The sequence below is a fragment of the Dryobates pubescens genome, chromosome 21, assembly GCF_014839835.1.
Source record: "Dryobates pubescens isolate bDryPub1 chromosome 21, bDryPub1.pri, whole genome shotgun sequence".
Lineage (NCBI taxonomy): Eukaryota > Metazoa > Chordata > Aves > Piciformes > Picidae > Dryobates > Dryobates pubescens.
Genome location: NC_071632.1, coordinates 8973428 through 8996017, shown reverse-complemented (window position 1 = coordinate 8996017; position 22590 = coordinate 8973428). Strand labels below are relative to the sequence as shown.

The window sequence follows — 22590 nt, the reverse complement described above, 5'->3', positions numbered from 1 at the left end:
TGGCTCAGCTTATGATGTTGGGAGTGCACAACATGGAGAAAGAAAACTGAACTGTTTTATTTAGGAGAGCATGAGCCTTCACATCACCTATAGAGAGGAGACAGGAAAGTATGAGGCATCAGGAGGAGTAGTCAAACCACAAACAAGCCTGAAATGTTCTGAAAGAAGGTTAAGAAAAGTAGATGACCTAGTATGGTACTTCATGCATGATGTGTACTCTACCAACAGAAAACTAGGTTGTTGGGGTTTTATTTTATTCTTTCATCATTGTTCTAGTAGTACAAATGCATTTGAAAACTCATGAGCCTCTTTCCTCCCTCACGTGCACTGTGTAAAACATTCCACAGGACATACTGGCACCATTTGGGGGTTTTTTTGAGTGCAAGTGAGATTGGAGAGATATTTTGCCATCAACTTGAAGGAAACCAGAAGTTCAACCTACGTGCAAGGATGGGGAATGCTTCCCCCATAACAGACACAGCAGGTCCAAAATCTTTATGTCATCTGCTTCCACCCAACAACAGCTTTATAAAAGTAAGTTAAGAATGAATAACTTAATAGCTGCCCAAGGCGGCTCTAAAGTGCTGCTTTCCCTCACTGCACATGAGAAGACAGCCATTAGTGTTGCTGCTGCTAGGTTCACTACTCCTTGGGGGATGCTGTGTTTGCAGAATGGCCTGGATTTGTACTGGCAATATGCACACATCTGAAATTGCTTGCATTTGGATGCTGTTTGGTGCTCAGTTTTGAGTTAGTGCTGTGTCTGTTATAGATTCTTCTCATCATGGATAATGTGTCTCTAGTGAGCATGAGTTCTATTCCTTATTTTTGTTTGGATAACACTTCCCTCTGAAGTCAGAAGACAAAGACTGCCACATGCACTTTTTACAGAGCAGTATATTGTTGAAAAAATAATTAACAGCTAGAAGATGAAACAATACAAAACAAGGACAAATAACTATTATAATGTGTTACATTTCCACCCAGTGGTCTCTAAGGACTTCACAAACACTACTAAGTGCTTCCTCAGATATTTTCAAACCAGGGAAGTATTATCCTTCCTAAGGAAACTGAGGCACAAAGATGATAATTGACTAGCCCAAATACAAGACAGTGAGAACTGTAAACAGCTACAGAGCCCTAGCACACAATCCTGTCAGTGGAAAGAAAGGTTTGTACACTATAGGACTTTAGTCTTGTTTTACCTAATTTAAGAAGCTCCTGCCCATTCTGCACAAGTATTAAAGTCTGACCTTGCTGAATAGCAAAACTCTGACTTCACTTAGTCAATGCCATTTCAGCTACAATACTTGCCTTTATTCTCAGATTTTCTAAGGAACTGCAGAAATGCAGAGTCAGCTCCTTATTCAACTAATATAAATCACTGATGCTCCACTGCTTCAGTAGAATGATCTTTCAACAAATTAAGAATGAGGTCCATGAACAACAGATTGTTTCCTTTGTATTTTTACATCAAAACTATCTGATATCTTTCAGATGAGGAAGAGCTGAAGCTGGGATGGGGCAAGGAAGGATATGTTTTTCCTTTCTGTGCCAAGTATATGGGGACATACAAAAGTTACCCCATGATCAGATGTTTCTTTTCAGAGCACTCAGTTTTATTTTAGACCATCAGCTGAGCTGTGGTTACAAAGTAAAAACACACTCATAGGTGTAATGTCAGAGGTGGGAGGAGGAGGATCTAAGAAAAGGGATAAACTACCTTGCACGTCATATGAAGTATCATGGGGTGAGAGTGTGCACATGGACAATTTCCATGGAGTAAGCAAGGTGCTTGAAGGTCACATAACAGTATTTTATCTGGCTGCCTAGTGAGGCAAGTTAAAAAACCACAAACCAAAAAACAAACGCCTTCCTGGAAAGCATAAGTTACAGTAGGCAGAGGAACCAGAGGAACTGCTTGGCTTAGACACTGCCTAAGATGTTGTTTCAAGTGTAAAAGGTGGGAGATAATGGATCTCAGTAAGCCACCAATATGCACATACACAAAGATATGTCTGTATCACAACTTACAACTTGAAATCAGGAAGGCAATCTAATTAATACAGCACCCAAGCCCCTCTGCTAGTATTTGTGACTAGTTATGTAACATAGAACTAGGTCTATATTTGGGGTTACAGCCACTTTACCTATACCAGTTTAGAAACCATTACAGATCAAGTATTACAGATCAAGCCCTTGCTACAAACTGCTGACACCGGCAAGGATTATTTCTGCAGAAGCACTGGCATAAGACATCTTTATACTAGAATACATGTATCCCCCAGTGCATGCTGAATTCTTTTAACTGCACCAACAAAACCTTAATTAAAACTGTTAAATCAGTACAAAAATCAGCGTATGAAGACTAGGCTTTAGACAAAGACTCAAGTCTCAAGGAGTATGCGGGTACAGTTAATTAAAAACATGTAAAAATGTGTAAAGTAAAAACATAATAGACAGTAGAAGGAACCTAATTGCTTAGGAAATGTGAGACTGGCTCCTGGAAGCAAGTTTTAACCTTAGCTTGGAGGAGAGCTATTTATGTGGGAAAGGGTGAAGAGTGCTGGTTTCTTGAATAATGACATGCTATGATGGGAAGAATGAGAAGCAATTTGGGCACTATTAGCTACACTGTTCAAGAGTAATAAGGAACTTGAAAATTATGTCAGAGAAATGAGATAAAGAAGACTATTATACTCTTTGAAGGCCATCATCTAGTATAGCTGTGGAGGATAAATGAAAATGGAAACCAGTAAGGAACATAATACAATATGCTTATAGTATTTTGTGTTTCAGCTATTAGCAGGTGCAACACTGCTGGCATCAGTGGAGCTGTCTTCACTTGCTTCACAGCTCAATGTGGTCCTGTATCTACTTTATATACCTACATGTTGTAGCTATGTGCTATTGAAACATAACAAAACACTTTCAAAATGCATTAGGGTGTTAGACTATAGAGAGTGGTTAAAACATGTACCTGCCTTAACTGCTTGCCATCTGAAATACAAGGAGATGAACCAAAGTTGTCTGCTGTAAATGTGTGTAAAGAGTTTTGGATTTAAGCCCAGATATGAATATACAAATAGATAAAGTTTATAGAATTGTGACACCAAGTCTCAGGGGTTTTGTGGGAATGTCAAAAAACACTCAGCAAGGAGAACATATGCCTGCCATGTTAATATGTCTTATGCCTCAGTCTCCTAAACAGATTATGGAGATGGCTGTGAAACAGGGGGGGAAAAAAAAGGCAAAAAGCTTTTATTTAAGAGCTACCTTTGCATATTTTTCCAGACTTAACTAAAGCTACTCAGATGGAGCGACAGCCTAGGATTTCCTCTAAGAAGGATTTTTAGCATGAGGGATGTAAGCTTCCCATTTCGCATCTGGCAAAGTGGAGTGATCACTATGGAAATAGGCAGGGTAGTTTATGTTTCTGCATGGTGATCAGGCTAAAGCTTTTCTAAATTGCTGATCTGCTTCCCTTGTTACAGATGAATACATCAGAAAAAAAAGTCAGTAGAAGTTGTCTGGCATAAGGACTGCTTGGCACAAGATCCTACAACAAAGGGAACTTTGATTCCTACCCAAACCTTCACTGTCATGAGATGAGATTCTGGAGAAGAAATGATAACTTCTTTATGGTGATTTATGAATTGAGGGGACAAAAAAAGAATGAAGCTGAATTTTCTACTGTATTGTAAGTTACTCTGCAAGCACTTGAAATCCATTGTGATAAGAAGTAATTGGTTAACATGTGTGGTGTCATATGTATGTCCTGGCTCTTAGCCCTGCCCACGTGAGATTGTTTTAATTTACTTCAGAGGGACTGTTCATGTGAATGAGGTGAGCAAAACTTTATCTGTGAGGGAGTGTTTCTGAAAGCTTGAGGCAGAATAATCACATGTGTGCACAGACCTCTCTATTTTTCTCTATCTTACAACTAGAGCGCTCCAAACCCCTTCCTACTCCACAGCTCTGATGGGCTAGGTCTTCAGATGTGGGCATGATGCAAATGTGCAATGGAGCCCAAACTGCTGGGAATGTAAGGAAGGAATTAAACTAGACTCTGCAGTGTGAAGCTCAGTCCATCTGTATTTTTGGAAGGCATGGGACATGAAGACATTGCTGCTCCGCATCAGCACGGAAGGCAACAACCACCCCATTTCTCATGTACAACAGCTGGTTATTGTGCTTCTGGGATGTGCATAGTTTCTTCTGGAAGAAATCATCACATCAAATGGGTGTCTTTTCCACATACAGAGATATCCTCTCAATGGACCTTTTGAGCCATCTAAATTCTTCATTTTATAGCATTACGTAAAACACTTGTTGTAATGCTGTTAACAACCAAGAGGAGTCAAAATATGCACAATCCATTTCTGTTGAAATGGCACAGTTCACAGCCAGCTTTGCAGACCACAGCGTGTCACAGTGCCTTATGGACGAGAAACAATCAGAAATTTGATTTTGGTGAGGTTAACACTTTAAAAAAACAAACACCCTTTGATATTGTCCATGAAAATCAATTTCCTCCATGGAAGTTTAGGACTTGGGAATGGAGTTATTCTCACATTTTTGTGAATTCCTACAGAAAAGCAGGTGACCTATGCTCCCCAAAAGTTGGCAGGTGACTTATTAAACTTCTCTCAAATCTCCTTCAGGAAGTTCATTAAAACTCTATTTGGAAATGGCCAGGTGCTTGCTTCCCACAGTGCAAGAGGGAAATCTGTCACCTTGTTTAAAAAATTGTTTGGTTACTTGGGATAAAGAAATAATCATTATACCAAGCTGTGTGGTTTTGTAATGGAAAACTGTGGCTTGGTGAGAAAAGTGCCAAGGTCAATGCAATGAAAGCCCCACAGTGAACTCAGACCTGATTTCAGAAGTCAGTGGTGGATGGAGGCCAGAAGAACAAAGTCTTTTCTGTGGTTCGCTTGAAAACACTTTTTCTGGTGCTGGATAAAAATAACTCCCTAGCTTGAAAAAGTTTTTAGTTTGAACAAATATAATTAGAATAGATTTTTGTACGTTTTATGAGGATAGCTAAGGCTGACAAAATTACCTTGTTTGACACTGGATCCTGACCTCAAAACTACAGCCAAGCCAAGTAACAGGAAAATAGTAGGGCTAAGCCTTTTTCATTTTTTATTCTGCCAAACCACTGCCTCTTGCAATCAGGATTGATTACAAACACCCAATTAAGAGGCATTTGGAACATGATCTGAACACTAATCCTGTCTCTTTCTCTTTATACCTAATTATCATCCTTAAGATGGGTATTAGCACTTTAATTAGTAGACTTACTTTAGGAACTTCTACATAAACTACAAAATCTATGCTATCTGCAGAGATGTGTGTATATGTGCAGTCTTGAAGTACATGTCACAAATATGCCTACATCCAAGTAGTTCTGTGCCATACTTCAGTCTAGACATATATATATGAGTGCATGTATATCCTGTTTGCAGACATAATTTCATTTTTTTGAAATACTACAGAAGAAATAATTGAATTTGCTTTTACATCAGCTGTATAAAAATCCCTATATCATTATTACCAAATTATGATCCAATGTTGTAGCTTGCAATAAGCTATAATTAAGAAACTCATTCTCAGCAATACATAAGTTTTTTGGTTTTAATTACATCAGCATAGAAGAAAGGATTTGAGAGAAGGGTGGGGTTGGCTGAAAACATATTGAGCTAAATGCTCAACATGAGGCTAATGCTGACTCTGTGTTTCAATTTAGCCCTCTGCCCTGAATCTGTCTATCTCTGTCCACAGCAAGGATGAAGGCTCGTGGGAATCTATACTTGACTCTCAGATTTTTTCCTGTCTGAAGGCTATCTAGTTGTAGCACATCAAGACAGAATTCTCCCCACAGTTCACTTAATTACCTGGATTAATAGAAACACCTCATATGACTGTAATTGTAATTTTAATGTGCTATGATACAGAGACCTCAGTTAAGGCGCTGCTCTGCCAGGGATTGCACCCAGATGCAGAATCCTTAGTCCAGACACCTCAGTCCTGAGCACAGACCTGCACAAACTCTCTAGCTATGAGCAGGCAGTTTGCTCATGGCTTGCTTAATACCTCTTCCTGAGAAAACTCAAATCACTACTATGAAGGAAAGAACTGTTAAACAATTCAACAACAGCGACTTTCACAAGAGTTCAGTGTTTGATTATCCTGTGTAATAAACTCACTCTTTTGTTGCTTATCCAGAAAACCAACATAATTTCCAAAAGTAGTCTCTAAAGCACAAAAAAATAATAAAAAAAGACAGCATTATCTTTAGGTACTTGCATCTGATACTTGTGTGCAAGTACATGTTGAATTCTGTAGCAAAGAGCACAAACTTTTATGTACTTCCAGGATCCAGAACCTTTAAGTTAAGAAAAAGTACTATTTTGGTATGCAAGTTGTACGCATGTGTCTTCATGGTAACATGCTCTGTGTCTACTGCCACAAGTGTTTTTTTCTGGGATGACTCCTTTCCTTGGCATGTTTTACTGTAGCTTTCCAGAGGCTATCAAACAACAGTGGCTACCAGCAGGGCTGTTGCAGCCTTGCAGCGCACTCCCTGAGAAAGCCTTTTGTGTGCTTTCTGTACTTTAGTACAGAAATGTCCTCAAAATGCACCCAGAAACATGAGATGTCCTATGTCCCCCAAATCCACAGCAATTATCCTTAACTATCCAAAAAATACCAATTTCTTGTTTTGGAGACAGAAAGAACGGTCCCCTTCACCCCTTTAGTAGTATTAAATAATCTCTCAGTAACCCCGAACAACTTTTGAGGGACAGATTTATGACAGACAAATGGGTGAGATGGCATAGCTTTGACCCATGTACAGCTTTTCATGGAGGTCAGTGCTGGGCATCATGTCCCAGTCACAGTTGTGTGGGACCTGGCCTTGACTGACATTCAGGTCTCTGCCAGCCTCCTGTGGCAAAGCACATAGTAGAGCGGTTTAAGGTGTGTGGGCTGGGTGATTGATTTAATTCCAAACAGAGCAAACCGGGGAGCATGGACTTGCTCCAGCTGCCCTCAACACATCAGGAGGGGGCATTCCTGCCTGTATTGGGCACTTTGTCCTGAGGCAAATTACTAAAGGCCCAATGCTGATGCCCAGGGCAGTGGGGCCAGGCTGTTAAAACCATATTTATTTCCAAAGCTCAGGGGATCTGGCTTCTTCAGACTTCTCTAGACCCATCTAGTCCCTGCCTCTCACAGCTCTGAATGATCTGCTAGTCCTCCTGCCTACCTCATGCTCCTGGCTGCAGTCTCCTCACACAAGAGCAGTGAAGGGAGAGGGAAAGAAGCAGCTCTGACTGACATTTGCCATAAAAGCAACTGATACAATCATAAACCAGTCCTACAGGGCCTTCCTAACAACCTTAAAGAGTAACACAGAGAGAGCTCTGTGGAAGTGGAGGGTGAAATTTTCATTGCTTCCAACCATAACAGGGCTGTGTTGGACTCAGACCCTTCATTGCACCTTAGATGTCTTTGGTGCAGTTTGAGGAAGCAGTACAGGGCTAGCAAGCCTAGAGCCAGGCTCCAGTTTCACCTCTGCGCAGTAAGAAAGCAGCTCTCACATGCGCAGCCACTGACAGTACCCTTCTGATAGGCACGGCCTGATGGGCAGCCCACAGAAATTCTTTACAGGCAGCTTTCAGGGTGGGCAGCTAGGGATGTGACCACTAAATTACCACAGTAGCTCAGAGCCATCTGAGGCTCCTTTTACTCCCATCAGCTGAACCCAAAGGGCTCAAACTGCCTCTGCATGAAAGAAACATGAAGCGCAAAGTCTGCACAAAGCAGATCTTGCTGCATGGGAGAATAGGAACCAGGATTTAGACAAAAGTAAATGAAAGCTTAAACTTTGCAAAAAACAAGGAGAGGCTGAGCCATGGCTTGCTTTGCTCCTGTTTATTTTACCAGCTGCAGTTTGTTATACCTACAGATTTATAGCATAAATCCATTGACATTATTTAGAAATAAAACGAACAGATGAATTTCTAATGTCATTAAGGTCTCCGGGAGTTCTGTGGGGCTACACTTGCACTCTGTAGGTCTAGACAGCAATGCCTTCTTCATTGCTCAAGGATCTGGAAGAGATGCTTTCACCTGTATAAACAATCATAGGTATTTCTTACTCTGTGTTCTATAACTGACTGCAGTTTCTATACAATTCCAATTGCATCAGCGTAAGTAATCCATGGTAAATGCAATATAAAGAATAATTATCTACGACATCTCTCCTCGTTCAATTTGAATGTTTCCAAAATGGGCCACTTTTCCATTCCAAGAGATATGACAGCACTGTCTATACACTCTATAATTGTCAAAGAAGGGTGATACTTACTCTCTGTGTCTACAAATGATGGCAAATAAAACAATTGTGCTGTGTATCTACGAAAACTTTGTAAAACAATACAGTCAGGTCTGGCAACAAAGTCAATAATTTGTCAGTAAGGAAACCACTATTGGGCTTTTTCTACCCAACCCTCCACCTTTCTTAAGCCCTTTTCTTCTGAAGCTTCACATTCATTTTCTTAATGTTTTTAACCTAGTGTCTGTGAAATTTTTATTGCTCCCTAGGTAATGACATCTGATCTGAATGTAACCACACACCTCTTTGCTCAGCAACATTTGTCACAAACCATTATAAATTATCATGCTGATAGTGTGCATTGCTGGGAAACCGGAAAAGTTCCATAAATTCAAAATACTGTATCAGTGACATTCTTGTTTATTAGCTAGGTATAAAGTTTTACTAGATTCAAGATGGCTACATTTACACAGTAGGATACTTCAGCAACACGAGACTCGTACGGCTTGCACTAAGCGCTGAAAAGCATTTACCACATGCAACAAACACTGGAGCATTTTAACTAATATGTAGCCATATGTTTTGTCTCTTCTACTCATTTTAATCGTGTTGCTGACTCCAAATATGCATGGCTATTACTGGGGCTTGCTTGAGAAAAGGCAAAACAGCAAATAGAAACAGCTTTTCTCTTGAAGTATAACCATAATTTCTGTTTCTTGGCCTCCTGAAGAAGAGGCATAACACTCATTAAAGTTAAAAGTCGAAAAGAGACTGTGTGTTTTTTCATTATGTATGTCCTTGATAACAATCTGTGGTTGACATGGTTGTATACTTCCCGTTGAGATCCTGTATTTCCATTATGCTGGTTCAGTAGTTCTGGCTAGAAGCTTTTTTTATGAGATGAATCTAGCTTGTGTGAACATATTTTAATTATTTGCCTATCTTTATTCTTCAAAACTGTGAAAGTTGAGTCCTTTGGAACGGCTCCAGAGAAACAGGAATTTTCACCATGTTTGCTTGAAATTTAAAGCAACTCAAATGGTTCTGATCCTCAGAAAATCATACATATGTGATTTTTATTAGGAGTCATTTGAGAAATACTTATTCATTAAAGCATAGCATAATAAATCAAGGTAAATCAAGGGCATATTTTTAAAATTAATTCCAAACTCTAACACACAAAGAGACTAACTGGGAACAGCTTCAGTACAGCTAATGCTGAAATTTGCTGCTTTCGATTCTCCTCAGAGACTCAACCTTTCACCAGTTTTACATTTCAATACATCTAGCCCTCTATATAGAGTAATATTTTTTTTAAAGTTAGATAAGAACTCTTGATTTTCTTGTTGGCACTATAGAACAAGAAGGTACCCTTTCCAAAGGCACATTGTTTCCCTCCCTGGGCTCAGGAGGTCCTTGTTATTAAAGTTGTTTTCAATGCTAACTAAGGTCTGAGATGCAATGAACAGCATTATAAAGAGGATTTTGGGAGCTAGGCCAGCAAGCTAATCTTCTCCTCTAGCCTGCCCTAATTGTATGGGGCATTTTTTGTTCCCAGACACAATTCCCCTATCTCTCATTTTCTATCTGCATTTTTATATTTAAGTGCTTATTAATTTCCAGTGCTAAACCTTTCAATAAACTAGAGTGTAACGTAAATTGCACATTTCTAGATTGCAGACTGAGTTGCTAATAAATTAAGTATATTATGAAATCAAAATGTACTTATCTGCAAGATAAATAAATAAATAAAAATCTTGTGATGTGTTTTATTGCATTAATCTCCTGTTGTATCCAACATTTGCCACAAGGAATGTGAATTTTGTAAGTAGTCACTGAGATTTCAAACCAGAGGGAGACTGTTGACAAATTCCTGTTGCTGAAATAATTTTCTGTTATCTTGGCCCTAAGTTTTTTTGTCACAAATCCAATCCCTCTCAAGTTAAAAAGAGCAATTTTAAATATAAGTGAAGTAGCAGCTGAATAATTTAGCAGAGGCTAGAAGATTAGCATTTCACCATAGACCAAATAACAGTAAAGTCATCACCATTGCAAAGACCCTGTTTAGAGACTTCCTTGTGCCCACTACCATCTCATTACTGCACTAGGCCTCCTTTCAGGGGAAGAAATAATGCAGTGGGGAGAGTGGACAATGAATATTGAGAAGGGAGTGACAGAGGGAGTCAATTCCTTCTCTGGACCCAGTTCAGCTCAGTCTAGCACTGCTTAGCACGACACTGTGCCACAAAGATTACTTGTTCCTCAAATAATTGTATTCTCTACACCACTTTACCGCTGTCAGAGACTATGTTGGTTTCACAGTGTTGGAAAAACATGCGTTCTAGAAAGGGACAAAAAGGATTTGACACTGAAATATTCTTGATTTAATTTCCTAATCTCTACAAGACAACAACAGCCAAACATTTTAAAGCATTAGCACTGTCCCACCAAATGAACACAAAACCTATATCAAGAAGACACAGGGACCGAACTCATTGCCTGAGTACAACAAATTAAAAATTAAAGAATGGGAAGTCAGTGTGTGAACATATGGCATGAACAGGAGCTGCAGCTCCAACACCACAGTAAAAGCCTCATTTTAACAAAGAGTCAGTTTAGTTTTATGAGCACAGTTTTTCTACAATATCACTATATACTAATGTACAAGAGATGATAAAAAAAGCCAGCAAAACACAAACCTCAACAACAAAAAAGCAACTAAGCACCACAGTGCATCATTAACAACTAATGATTAACAATTAGCAGTTCTATGATACTGAAGGGACCATCAACACTCTTCCTACCTAACCGGGGGGCCACCAGGCCCCCCGGCCTTTGTTGTCACCACCACCATCACCCAGTGTGCACCATGAGGACTCACCAGTGATGAGAGGAGGATCCCTCAGCCCAGATGGGCTCAGTTTGGGGCTTCTGCCTTTCCTGGGGGGGATAAAAAGGGGAGTGGGCAGGGAGGGCCAAGTGGCCACACCTGGGGTGGGAGGAGACTCCAACAGAGCCCAGGTGCTATGGGATTTGAGGGAAAAAAGGGGAGAAATAGAGCAGATGACGGACTTCAAAGGTGTCAGTTAATGATGGAAAAGGATGGAAAAAAACCCAAACAAACAACAGAAATGGGTAGATTCAGATTGGGTGTTAGGAAGAAGTTCTTCCCTATGAGGGTGGTGAGGCACTGGAACAAGTTGCTCAGGGAGCTGGTAGAAGCCCCATCCCTGCAGGTTTTTAAGGCTAGGCTGGATGTGGCTCTGGGCAACCTGACCTAGTGTGAGGTGTCTCTGCTCATGGCAGGGAAGCTGGAACTAGGTGATCCTTGAGGTCCCTTCCAACCCTAACAATTCTATGATTCTATGATTAAAGAACTTCATTTTTAAGGGAAATCAATAATTGTGCAATCAATTTATTAAATAATAGGAACAAAACCACACAGGGCAAAAAAATGAAGCACTTGAGTACAGCTGCTCTCTTTCTCTAGGTCCAATGCACTGACCTCATAGTCTGTTATAACCACTCCTGACAATGCTGATCGTCATTTAACTGGACCAGATCCTGTAAAATCCTGACTATTCCTATGTGATGCCAAACACCAACAACAATTGAGTTTAATCTTTCTGACATGCAGGGAAAGCCTTGACTGGTAACCTTATAATGAACAAGAACTGTCTCTTGCAGTTGTCAGAAGGAGATGAAAAAAACACAATACTCAAGAAATTTTTAAATAATGAATCACTGAAATACTTTCTTTATGAAACAAATGGGCTGCATTTAGAGGGTATGTTGGAGAGCAGAATGATCTGACCATGTGTTGCCTTGTGCTGCCTTGTACAAGCTAAGTGGTCTACAGATTTAGGAAAAAGTGGAGAACAGCTTGTGGGAGCCTCTGACTCCCCTTCTGACTCCTGGAAATAAATGGTCAAAGGGAATGCAAGCATAGAGGAGCCAAGCTAACCTCAGCTAATCTCTTCCTCTGCTCAGAGCACTGCTGTAGGGGAGGAAGAGGGGAAAGAATGGCTACTGGCTGTAAGTCAGCATCAAAGGGAGAAAGGGGGAAATATGGCTATCAGTCCTGCGGCCCCCTGCCCCTTAATGGGTGAGAGTCAATGCCAGACTAACTTCACGTTAAGAGGATTTTGCAGTTTATAAATTGCCTGTTTCTGCCATGGGCTGTATGTATCTGCGTGGATTTAAAAAAAATAAAATTGAAAGGGAACATTTTTTTTAAACTCTAAGAAATTTAGTCAAAGAACAAATCAGGCCAACAATCACACAAGGGTATCTCACCCACAGAGCACCCCCATGACATGCATCATCGTCATCCACTTGCCTCTTCCATCAGGCAGAAAGGATTCGGATATACTTTGCAAAGTTCAAAAAGTTGCAAAGATCTTTTAAACTCCTCCCCCCCCGCTCCACCCTCCCTCTCCCGGGACAGCAGGGATGCTCCACTGAGCACCTCCTACGTTTTATCATAGTAAACATCGTTCGCAGCCCCTCGGCAGACACCGAGCCACGGGTGGGGCGGCGAGGTGGGTCAACCCGGACGCCACGGATACTCCCGGGGTTCCAGAGGATCCATGTGGATCCCCCGGCAGCTGGAGGATCCCCCTGGAATCCCTCAGATCCTTCCTGAGCTCCGCGGAGCCCCTGGAAGCCAGCGGGTTCCCCCGGAGCCCCGCAGATCGCCCCAGATCCCGCGGATCTCCCGCCGCGCTTGACCCCGCGGGGAGGAACCGGGCCGGCAGGTGGCGCCGTGGCGCTCCGCAGCGCAGCGCGGCAGCACTCACTTGCAGTCGCGGTCCTCCAGATCGAAGTGCGGGTTGAAGTTGATCATGATCCTCTGGTAGGGCTCCGGGGCCTGGATCAGCCACTCGCATTTTTGGCTGGGGTGGTAGGACTGGGGGTAGCCGGGAGAGGTGAGGTACCCGGGGCTTGAAATCTTGATCGTGTCGCCACATTTGTCTGCAGGGAAAGCAAACGGTTCACTTCCATCTTCCCAGCAAGCAGCCGGTTTCAGCCCGCAGCTGCCAACCACGCGAGGTCGTGGGAACTCTGGGGGGGCTGTAGCCTTCCTCAAACAACCATCCTTATGCCTTTAAGGCAAAGGCATCTCTGCTGTATTTTACCGAAGGGAAAAGGCCTGCATCTCCGTGCCCATCCCCAAATCCAGCAGCTAGACAGAGAGCAGGTACCAGAGGATAACCCACTTCTAAATAGTATCCTTTTTAAAAGCCCCCCCCCCCCGAGCAAACAGCACCCCTTACACTGTTAAAACCTTGAATCCTCACAACAGTGTTAATATTGGCACAGAAGGGTCTCTAAGACACAGTTGTCTCCAAAAAGTATAGTCTTCTTTAGTATGAAGTTTTAAGGAAAGCTGGGAGGAGAACTGGAAGAATGCCATTTGACCCCCTGCCCAGCTATGGGATCAGCCTGGTCTGTGTCACTGACCACTGGGATTGTGTTGGTGGATCCAAGCTGATTCACAGAAAACCCTCCCTTTGTTTTATCAGTCCATAAATCTAAGCAGGTTGAAACTATCTGTGATCTTCAAACCCAGTATAGCAGAGAACAAAGTGGTTTTAGTGAGGCAGAAATCATTCACTATTTATTCCTTCAAGGAAGTTTGTTCATGCTTGGAGACTGCATCAAAGTAATGGAGCAGAACAACATCCTTTCCTCTTCTCTCCATCCCTGCCTCCTCTCAACAACAAAGATTTATTTCTAATACCAAAATAGTTGCAAAAAGTTTCCAGCATCACCAAGTGTGACTGTGAAATGTGGTATGCTGTTGCTTTTCACTCCTTTGGCCAGCATTGTCAGGATTGCTTTTTAAGGTTTATAGGAAAAAAATCCAGTCCAACCTACACAGTCACTTCACTGTCCAGTGCAGGTTTGTGTTATCACTTTTTTTTACTACTATGGATTTCTTTCCATAGGCCTTCAGGGGGGAAAAACTTTATCCACACACTGATTGTTTAATTTTGAGCCATAAAACATGACAGTAAACTGCAGACAGGAAGAATGTCTACACTAAAAAAACAAGACTATATATCATTGCATCCCAATAATGCTATATAGAGGCTGCAGTTCTGTATCTAATACATTGTATCTAATACATTCCCTGTGAAAGTAAAATGGCATTCCTTGCTCTGAGAATGAATTTATAAGTGTAACAAGATTTTATTGTAGGAAAAACAGGTCAAATGGAAGGGAAAGAGGAAGCGCACATCAAAAATGCATAAAGCTACAGTCCTTACAGAAATTATTTGCCATAAATTAGCAGGAAAGGGGATGATATGTACTCAGCTGTATGGTTAAAACCCAGATATTGGTAAGCATGTTAGTGGGAAAGGCTATCATATTATTTATTTCTGCTTTGCCTTTGCAAAATTGGATGTTTTCCTCTGACCAGAACAAAAGGCATTGCAGCTCAAAGCTCAAAAGCTGTCACTGGTGATCTTGCTAATCCGCTGTCTGGGGCTCTCAGGGAATCTTGCCTTTTCCTCTCTGTGTAAGCACACTCAGAAAGTGATCCTGTCTCATTAAGCCCACTCCAGCCCTGCAAACAACATGGCAGAGTCTGGCATCTGTTAAATGCCTGAAATAAAGCAGTGCTGCTTCTAGTCACTTGACAGAGTCACTTTAGAGGACGCTGAGGTGGACTCACTACCACCAGCGCTCCTTAATCTGCGACTTCTGGGAAAGTGACAGTGTAATAAGATAATGCGGTCTGCTAGACTCCCTGGCTCTGTGCAATCTCTCTCACACGTGATTAAGAAGAGCAGTTTCTAATGACTTTGGACCATTAGTTCTAAATAAGGTTAATGAATTAATTTAATGGACACTAGTACTACATGTAGGTGAGGGTAGCATTAGTAGGTCTGGTAGGTTACAGAGGTTAATGGCCTTGGTTACTCCAGCAGGGCCACCACATTAACTGCTCATGGAGGGGGCTTCTGCCCAGCAACCCATCCTTCTCAGCTTCTTTCAGTGGAAAGAAATGATCAAGAAGAGCACTTGGTGGCCCCCTCCCACCCCTCAGAGAGTGCCAGACTAGGGGCAGTCCTGGTTTATGTGGGAGTCAGGGAGGTGGCTGGCTGCATCCCTCATCTGGGCTGGGCAGGGGTGAGCGAAGCATACCTCTCAGAGCAGCTCCAAACCAGGCTTGGCACACGCCTCTAGTGCCTCACTCCCGCACCACAGCACTGGAGGAGGCAGCTCATCCTGATTAAATTAAGTAGCCTCCTCAAAACATATTGGGAAAGAGATTAACTTCCATCATAAAACATGCGATTTTAATACTCTCTCTCTTCCACCACACTCCACTTGTGGTCCCTTATTAAAACAATATACCAGCTTAAGTGGAAGGTGCTCTCTTCTTTTAATTACTTTGATTGAAAACCCAGTCAGGCAAAAGTAAATATTTGATAATTAGTTAATAATAATTGCTCAGGATTTGTCAGGGAAGGAAAGCTCACACAAGCTGTTTTATATGTGAGAGCTAAACGTTAAGTAGTTCAACAATTAGACTGTCTTTAAAAATGCATCATGCAGTGAAATAGTCACGGTGCCCTGGCATTGTTCGAGGAAGGAGGAGCACGCTGCTTTTAATTAGTTGTGTTTTCAAGGTCTGCCTGATACTACACTAGCTACATCAGTCATTTGTTATGGGATCTCTCTCTTCACAGAAAAGCTCAGCTTCCCTCTTGGCACTGAGCAAGTTGGATGTAAACTGCAGACTTGGGGAAGGGATAGGTTAGAGAGCTGTGCCCGCAGGTACACAAACAGCTAGTGAAGAGAACGATCATCTGAAATGTTACGCTTTGGGAAAAGAAAGAGGTGATGAGAAAGCCTTCCCTTTAAAGTGTTCATTATCTTTCAGATATCGAAGGCGAGACTTATTTAATTGCCTATGGGAGGAAACATTATTAAGATAATTGGCTGTCCTGGTCTAGTGAGAACGAGCAGCCTGCTCTATACAACCACCCCAAAGAGCAGAAAATAAAGTCGGAAGGCAAGGCCAGGGGTGGTGATCCTCGGGCGAGGGCCGTGCCACTCCCTTCCCCGGCAGAAAGTTCCCCTCAGCCGGGCTCAGGCCGGTGCCGGCCCCATCTCCCCGCCGACTCCGGCAGCTCCGGAGCCCAGCCGCGCAGCTGCTTGCCCGGACTGACATCTGACGTCCCCCCGTGACACTTACCGCTTCGCAGCGCCCTGGCGAGGGTGAAGGTGAGGGCTGCACAGTGCAGGAGAAGTCCCCAATCCATTTTCTCTTCCGACAGCAGGGAAAGGAAGGAAAAAAACAAAACAAAACAAAAATGCCCTCCACGTACAACTCTTCCTGGGTCTTAAATCCTCCAGCCGGAGTCAGAAACAGAAAGCAGGGTCTGCAAGGGCAGTCCCGGGGGCAGAGGGACGCTGGCTTCTTTTCTGTGCCTTAAGTCGACCGCATCCTGTCATTCAGCTCCGGCTCCCTCTCCCTTTGCTCACACTTGTTCCAGGCACTGCTGTCCCTGCCATTCCCAGCGAGACTAGAAACCCAAATGAAAACAAGGGAGGAAAAAAAAAAAAGGCAAAACAAAAACCCAACAAACACACAAACAAGACAAACAAAAATCCTGGCGGCTGCTGGCACCTCGGGAGCGCTCTGCCAGGGCGAGCTCCGGGAGACGGGGCGGGGGTGCTCTGCGGAGAGAAGGGAGGGAAAGCAGCCGTGAGCGGGGACCAGCCTGGCACTGGAGTTTGGCAAACTGCGTCTCCCCGCTTGCCCCGTTCTCCCGCGGCCGCGGCTCCCACGGAGCAGGCAGCCCCGGGGCGGCCCGCACTCACCTGCCCCGGCGGGAGGCGAGCGAGCGAGCGCGCTGCCGCGGCAGGGACTATGGGCCGATCGGGAAGGGAGAAGCACCCGGGCGGCTCCTGCTCGCAGCCTGAGGAAGAGGAGCGCAACTCAGCGGCAATAAGAGAGGCCGAGGAGCCGCCGTCTCCCAAGCCCCAGTCCCCTCCTCCTCCCCGCCCTCCTCCTCCTCCTCTTCAGCCCCCCAAGACATCGGCAGCGCGGAAGAAGCAACAAACAAACACGGCAAGCCCCAGCCCTGACACCCAGCTGGGGCGGGGGCTGGCTGGCGGGGGAGGGGGGGAGTTGGGGGGGGGGGGGGGGGTGCGCAGAGGGAGAGAAGGGGAACGAGAGGCGGCCTCCTCCGTCACGGCAGGTAGAACCGATCCGGGAGGTACTCACCTGCGCCCCGCCGCCCCCTGAGCGGCCCCGCGTAGCCCTGCCCTGCCGGACCCGGTCCGTTCCTGTCCAGCAGTCCCCGTCGCCCCTGCCCCGCACTCAGACACACAGACACGCAGACACAGGCACCCCTGCTTACCTCTCCGCTCGCTCCCTCTGCGGTGGCCCGTGCCCCAGAGGCACCCTGCCCAGTTCCCTCCCGCTCTGCTGCTCCCCCGCCCAACTCTTCGTTTTTGTTTCGTGCTAGTGTGCAGCAAAGCATCCGGCCCCACGCGCGTCCCTCGGAGTCCCTGCTGTCCCTCAGTGGGATATGTCCATCCCCTGTGATCCCAGGGGCTGCTGGCCGCGTTGGTGTGGGTTGAGTTGTGAGAAGCCTCCATGGGGGTGCCCTCAGGTGACAGGCTAGCCACGACCCTTGTCCCTTTTTCATTTCTGCATTTCCTAAGGGCTTCCATGAACTCTCTCCCCCCCGACCCGTTTTCCACCTCCCTTCTCACCCACTCTGGCTGTCATTCCCACCTTGCTTCACTTTCCCTGTGACTTTGCCCCCGCAGCCTGTCTCTCACAAAGCCTCTTGGGGCTGAGGAACTGCTGGGGTCCCTCAGGGCCACCTCTTCTCCCCATGGAGGCTATACGGCATGAAATCCCCGCTTGGGAGTGAATGTCTTCTTCTGACACACCACCCCACCCCTGCTTGCACCACTGGACAGCCACAAAGCAGGGACATAGTGGGCTATGAGTCCTGCGGCTTTGGCTGCATGGTCTGGTGCTCACCAGCTATGGGGCTGTCCGTTCCTTGCCCCATTGCCCTGCCTTACAGGCTGTCCCTGCACCCAGGGAGTGATTACCTAGCTGAACCCGCCGGATGCTTTTATGTGGAGTGGTTTTCAGCTCCCTCTGTGTGGAGACAGTCCAGTCATTGGGGTGGGGGTTAGATGAAGAGCTCTAAGGCTGAATGCTGAAACACAGTGTTAAATGGTCCCCAAAGATGGGTCTGTGCTAGGAAACTGACCTGGGGCCAGCAGTGGATGTCAGCCACTCCTATCTCCCAGAGCAGAGTTTGAAAACAATTTGATGCTGGTGTACAGCTGAGGCAAACTCTCTCAATGCTTCATCAGGAAAAGGCCTGTTAAGAGGACGTACTCCACAAGGAGTCTTTCTGAAGGATGCAGAAGGAAAAGAACTGGGCTTTGCTGGGGGCAGGGTCATCCTCCAAGCGTAGCTGCAGCAGTAAATCCCTGTCCACTCTAAAGACATAACTATGTTTGAAATAGTTTTCAAACATGGTTGTAAGTCTGCAGCCACACAGATTAACTACAAATGTGTTACATCTGTGTTCAGAAATCATACACAGATTCAGCCTCCTCCATTCCTTTGTCTCCAGCCCCAAGTCTGAGCCTTCCACTCTCACTCTCCCTCACTGCCCTTTTGAAGCCCTGACTTTAAGGTCAGCTGAAGTCTGGAGATTAAGTCCGTAGGAAATCTGTCTGCTGGTTTCATACTGCACACTCTCTCATCACTACTTTCTGAGCTTCTGCCAGACATTCCCCATCTCTTCTGAGATTGCAATTCTATAATGTCATGCACTAAAGTACAGTTTGATCCTTTTATACTCTCTGTACACTTCATTCTTTCCTTCCTTTGCTTCTGCCTCTGCCCCTGCCCCTGCCCTTGCCCTTGCTCCTGCTCATGCCCATGTCTGCAGGCAGGCTGGAAACCAGGCAGGCTGGAACTGGTCAGACTGAGTTATTTGGTTCAGTCTCATTTCTCTGTCTTCAGGCAGTCTCTGGATCATCACATGCAGTACTTCTGCATTTCCTTGATTGATTGAGATGTATATTTTATGGGTAGCACATTAAGCCCCCTGTATTTTTTTCCCTTTAGTGAAGTTCCCAGAAAAGGGGGGAAGGGGAGAGTTAACAGTGCTTTCTAATTATTAAAACTCTCATGCAGCTGGACAATCCTTGAGATAAATTGCTTCTGTCCTGAACCCTCATACTCTGAGACTGACTGAGAGACAGTATAGGTTTTAAAATACAATATATCTGTTTTTGAAAACAGAAACTACCTGCTGGTGGTAGCTTGCTGGAGAAAAGGAGACTGAAGGGAGACCTTATCATGCTCTACAATTAACTGAAAGGAGGTTGGAGCAAGGAGGGTGCCAGCCTCTTCTCCCTGGAGACAAGTGACAAGACTGAAGGAAATGTTTTCAAGCTGCACAAGGGGAGGTTTGGGCTGGATGTTAAAAAAAATTTCTTCACAGAGAGGGTTGTCAAACATTGGAATGGTCTGCTCAGGGCAGTGGTGGAGTCACCATCCCTGGAGGTATTTAAGCAGAATACAGATCTGGTGCATAGGGACATGTTTTAATGGTGACCTTGCAGTGTTGGATCGAAGGTTGGACTAGATATCTTGAAGGTCTCTTCCAGTCACAGATATTCTGTGGTTCTGTGAGTTGCAGAAATACATACATATATGTTCAATTTAAAAACTGGGTCTCAGAGACCAAAATTAATTCTGTAAGTGAAAAACAGAAATGTGGTGGGTTGAGAGAGAAGGCCCAGCTTTCCCTCCCCCACTAAGTAGGAATAAAGAAGACCACAGTTAGCCAGTGAAGCAAAAGGGGATGCTGTGCCTTCTCTCAAATACCCAGGGAGCACATATATAAAAAATTACACTTAGTACATGACAGTGATGACTCTCTTGCTTTGTCTGTCAGGTAATTTCTACAGATCTGCAGAAAGGAAATAATCATTCCCAGTTGTATGCTTTAAAGATGCTCCAAACCAACCAACCAACCAGTCCACAAACCAACCGATCAACCGACCACAATGTTAATTTGATTTGTTTTTGGATTAACAAGTGATTTGCCACAGATGCAGGCACAATGTGTTAGTAGCTAATGTATTTTAAAGAAATTCTGTTCTCTGAAAGAAAAGCTAAACACTTAAATGCAGGCAGAACATGTACATTAGTGAGGCTGATACAACATGATAAATTGTAAGGCTAATGATGAAGGTTGCTTTTATCACCTTAGCCTACCTTAAAACCACTAATCCATATAGCAAGGTTTATTTCAACATGCTCATGTTTCAACTATCAGCGCTTCCTCCTCTTGCACAGAGATATGCACCAAGCTGCAAAGACAGCTGAGCAGGAATGGCCTCTGTTGTAGATAGCTTGTCCCTTCCTCAGCACTCGATGGGTACTTTGGGTTTTGCATTGGGTCTTATTTTTGCTGGTGAATTCTCAAGGTCTAGGAAATACAGCAGAATCTAGTACACTAACATCTCTCCGTTCCTATCACAATGTGAATGGCATTAGTATAGCTTTTCTACCCACCTTTTTTTTCTCTTGTTGCAGATAGAGATGCAGGTTTCTTCTATGCATGCACTGCCCTGAAATGACGAGTGAAGACATTTTATTCTTGGTTTACATATATTTATCTGAAAAATATTTAATCTTGAATCATCTTGAATATAAACTGGTATCAAATGAAACATTCAGAAGTCTCTTTTTATAATCCACTTCTCACATTTTAGTCACGGTATTTTAGGTCCTGATCCTGCAACTGCTTGCACATTTGTTCAGCTCTCCATTTTCACGTCAGTAATGGGATTTTATGGCAAGGCTGAGGTGGTGTTACAAAGACTGACTGTGAATCCAATGTATGTGGAAGTTAATGGAGTGGCTAGCTTTGGGGTTTGGGTTCAGGGCCATCTTTGCTTCATATTTTGATTTGTGCTTATAATGCCTTTTTTTTTTTTTTAAGATTCTCTGCACTTCTGTTCTAAACCTGTTTCTCAAGAACTTTATAATTCAGCCATAAAAAATATTTGCCTTGGGCTAAATCATGTAATATAAAACTTAAAATTCCAAAGGAAAAAGAACACTTTTCCCATTTTAACAATAGCAGAACTGAGCAACTTTGATGGTTACTCCTTTAAGCACTTATACTTTAAGCACAGTAATGCATTTAATTAAAACCAAACTTTGGCAAATGATTAATCCATGGCTGGAGACAGCTTTATTTAGTACTATTTTGAAAAAACAACAAATTAAACTCATCCATAATATTAAATGCCTGAAAATGGTGACTTCCTACCAATATTTAATGGGGAATAGAAACGTATTTGCTTTATGATCAGTACCTACTAATATCTTCATATATAGTCTGGTGCTCATAACTGTGGTGGATTGACTCTGACTAGATGCCAAGTGCCCACCAAAGCTGCTATATCACTCCCCCTTCTCAAATAGACAGGGAAGAGAAAACATAACAAAAGGCCTATGGGTTGAGATATGGACAGAGGGGGATCACTCATCAGTTACTGTCACAGGCAAACCAGACTTGACTTGGGGGAAAATTAATTTCTTACCAATCAAATCAGAGTAGGATAATGAGAAGCACACCCAAATATGAAAACCACTTTCCCCCGCTCCTTCCTTCTTCCTGGGCTTAACTTTACTATCAGTTTTTTTTTACATCCTCCCCACCAGCAGTGCAGGGAGATGGGGAATGGTTGTTGTGGTCAATTCATCACACTTTTCCTTCTCTCCGTGTTGGGTCCCTCCTATGGGAGACAGTCCTCCACAAACTTCTCTAATGTGGATCATACCCATGGGCTGCAATTCTTCACCAAATGCTCCACTGTGAGTCCTTTCCACAGCGTGTAGTCCTTCAGGAACAGACTACCCCCATGTAGTTCCCCCATCATGGACTTCTGTCTCTCCACTGGTTCACAGATCCTGCTAGGAGCTTGCTCCAGCATGGGCTTCCCATGGCATCACAGCATCCTTCAGGTGCATCTCCCTGCTTCAGCATGGGGTCTTCCATGGGCTGCAGGTGGATAGCTGCTCCACTGAAAAACTCCATGGGCTTCAGGGGGACAGTCTGCCTTACCATGGTCATCACCATAGAATGCAGGAGAATCTCTGCTCCAGCACCTGGAACACCTCCTTCTCCTTCACTGACCTTGATATTTGCATGGTTGTTTTTTCT

General features: G+C 43.9%; 1 protein-coding gene across 1 annotated transcript in view; it reads right to left on the bottom strand.

Annotated features, from left to right (window-relative positions):
• NRP1 (neuropilin 1) overlaps window positions 1-17703 on the bottom strand; it is a 118117-nt gene extending 100414 nt beyond the window's left edge. The window contains 5 exon segments of the mRNA XM_054171218.1: window positions 13144-13318; window positions 16557-16785; window positions 16787-17041; window positions 17186-17283; window positions 17592-17703. Of these exon segments, the coding sequence (XP_054027193.1) occupies window positions 13144-13318; window positions 16557-16785; window positions 16787-16816 (434 nt within the window). The 5' untranslated portion in view covers window positions 16817-17041; window positions 17186-17283; window positions 17592-17703.
• Window positions 17704-22590: the final 4887 nt, after the last annotated feature.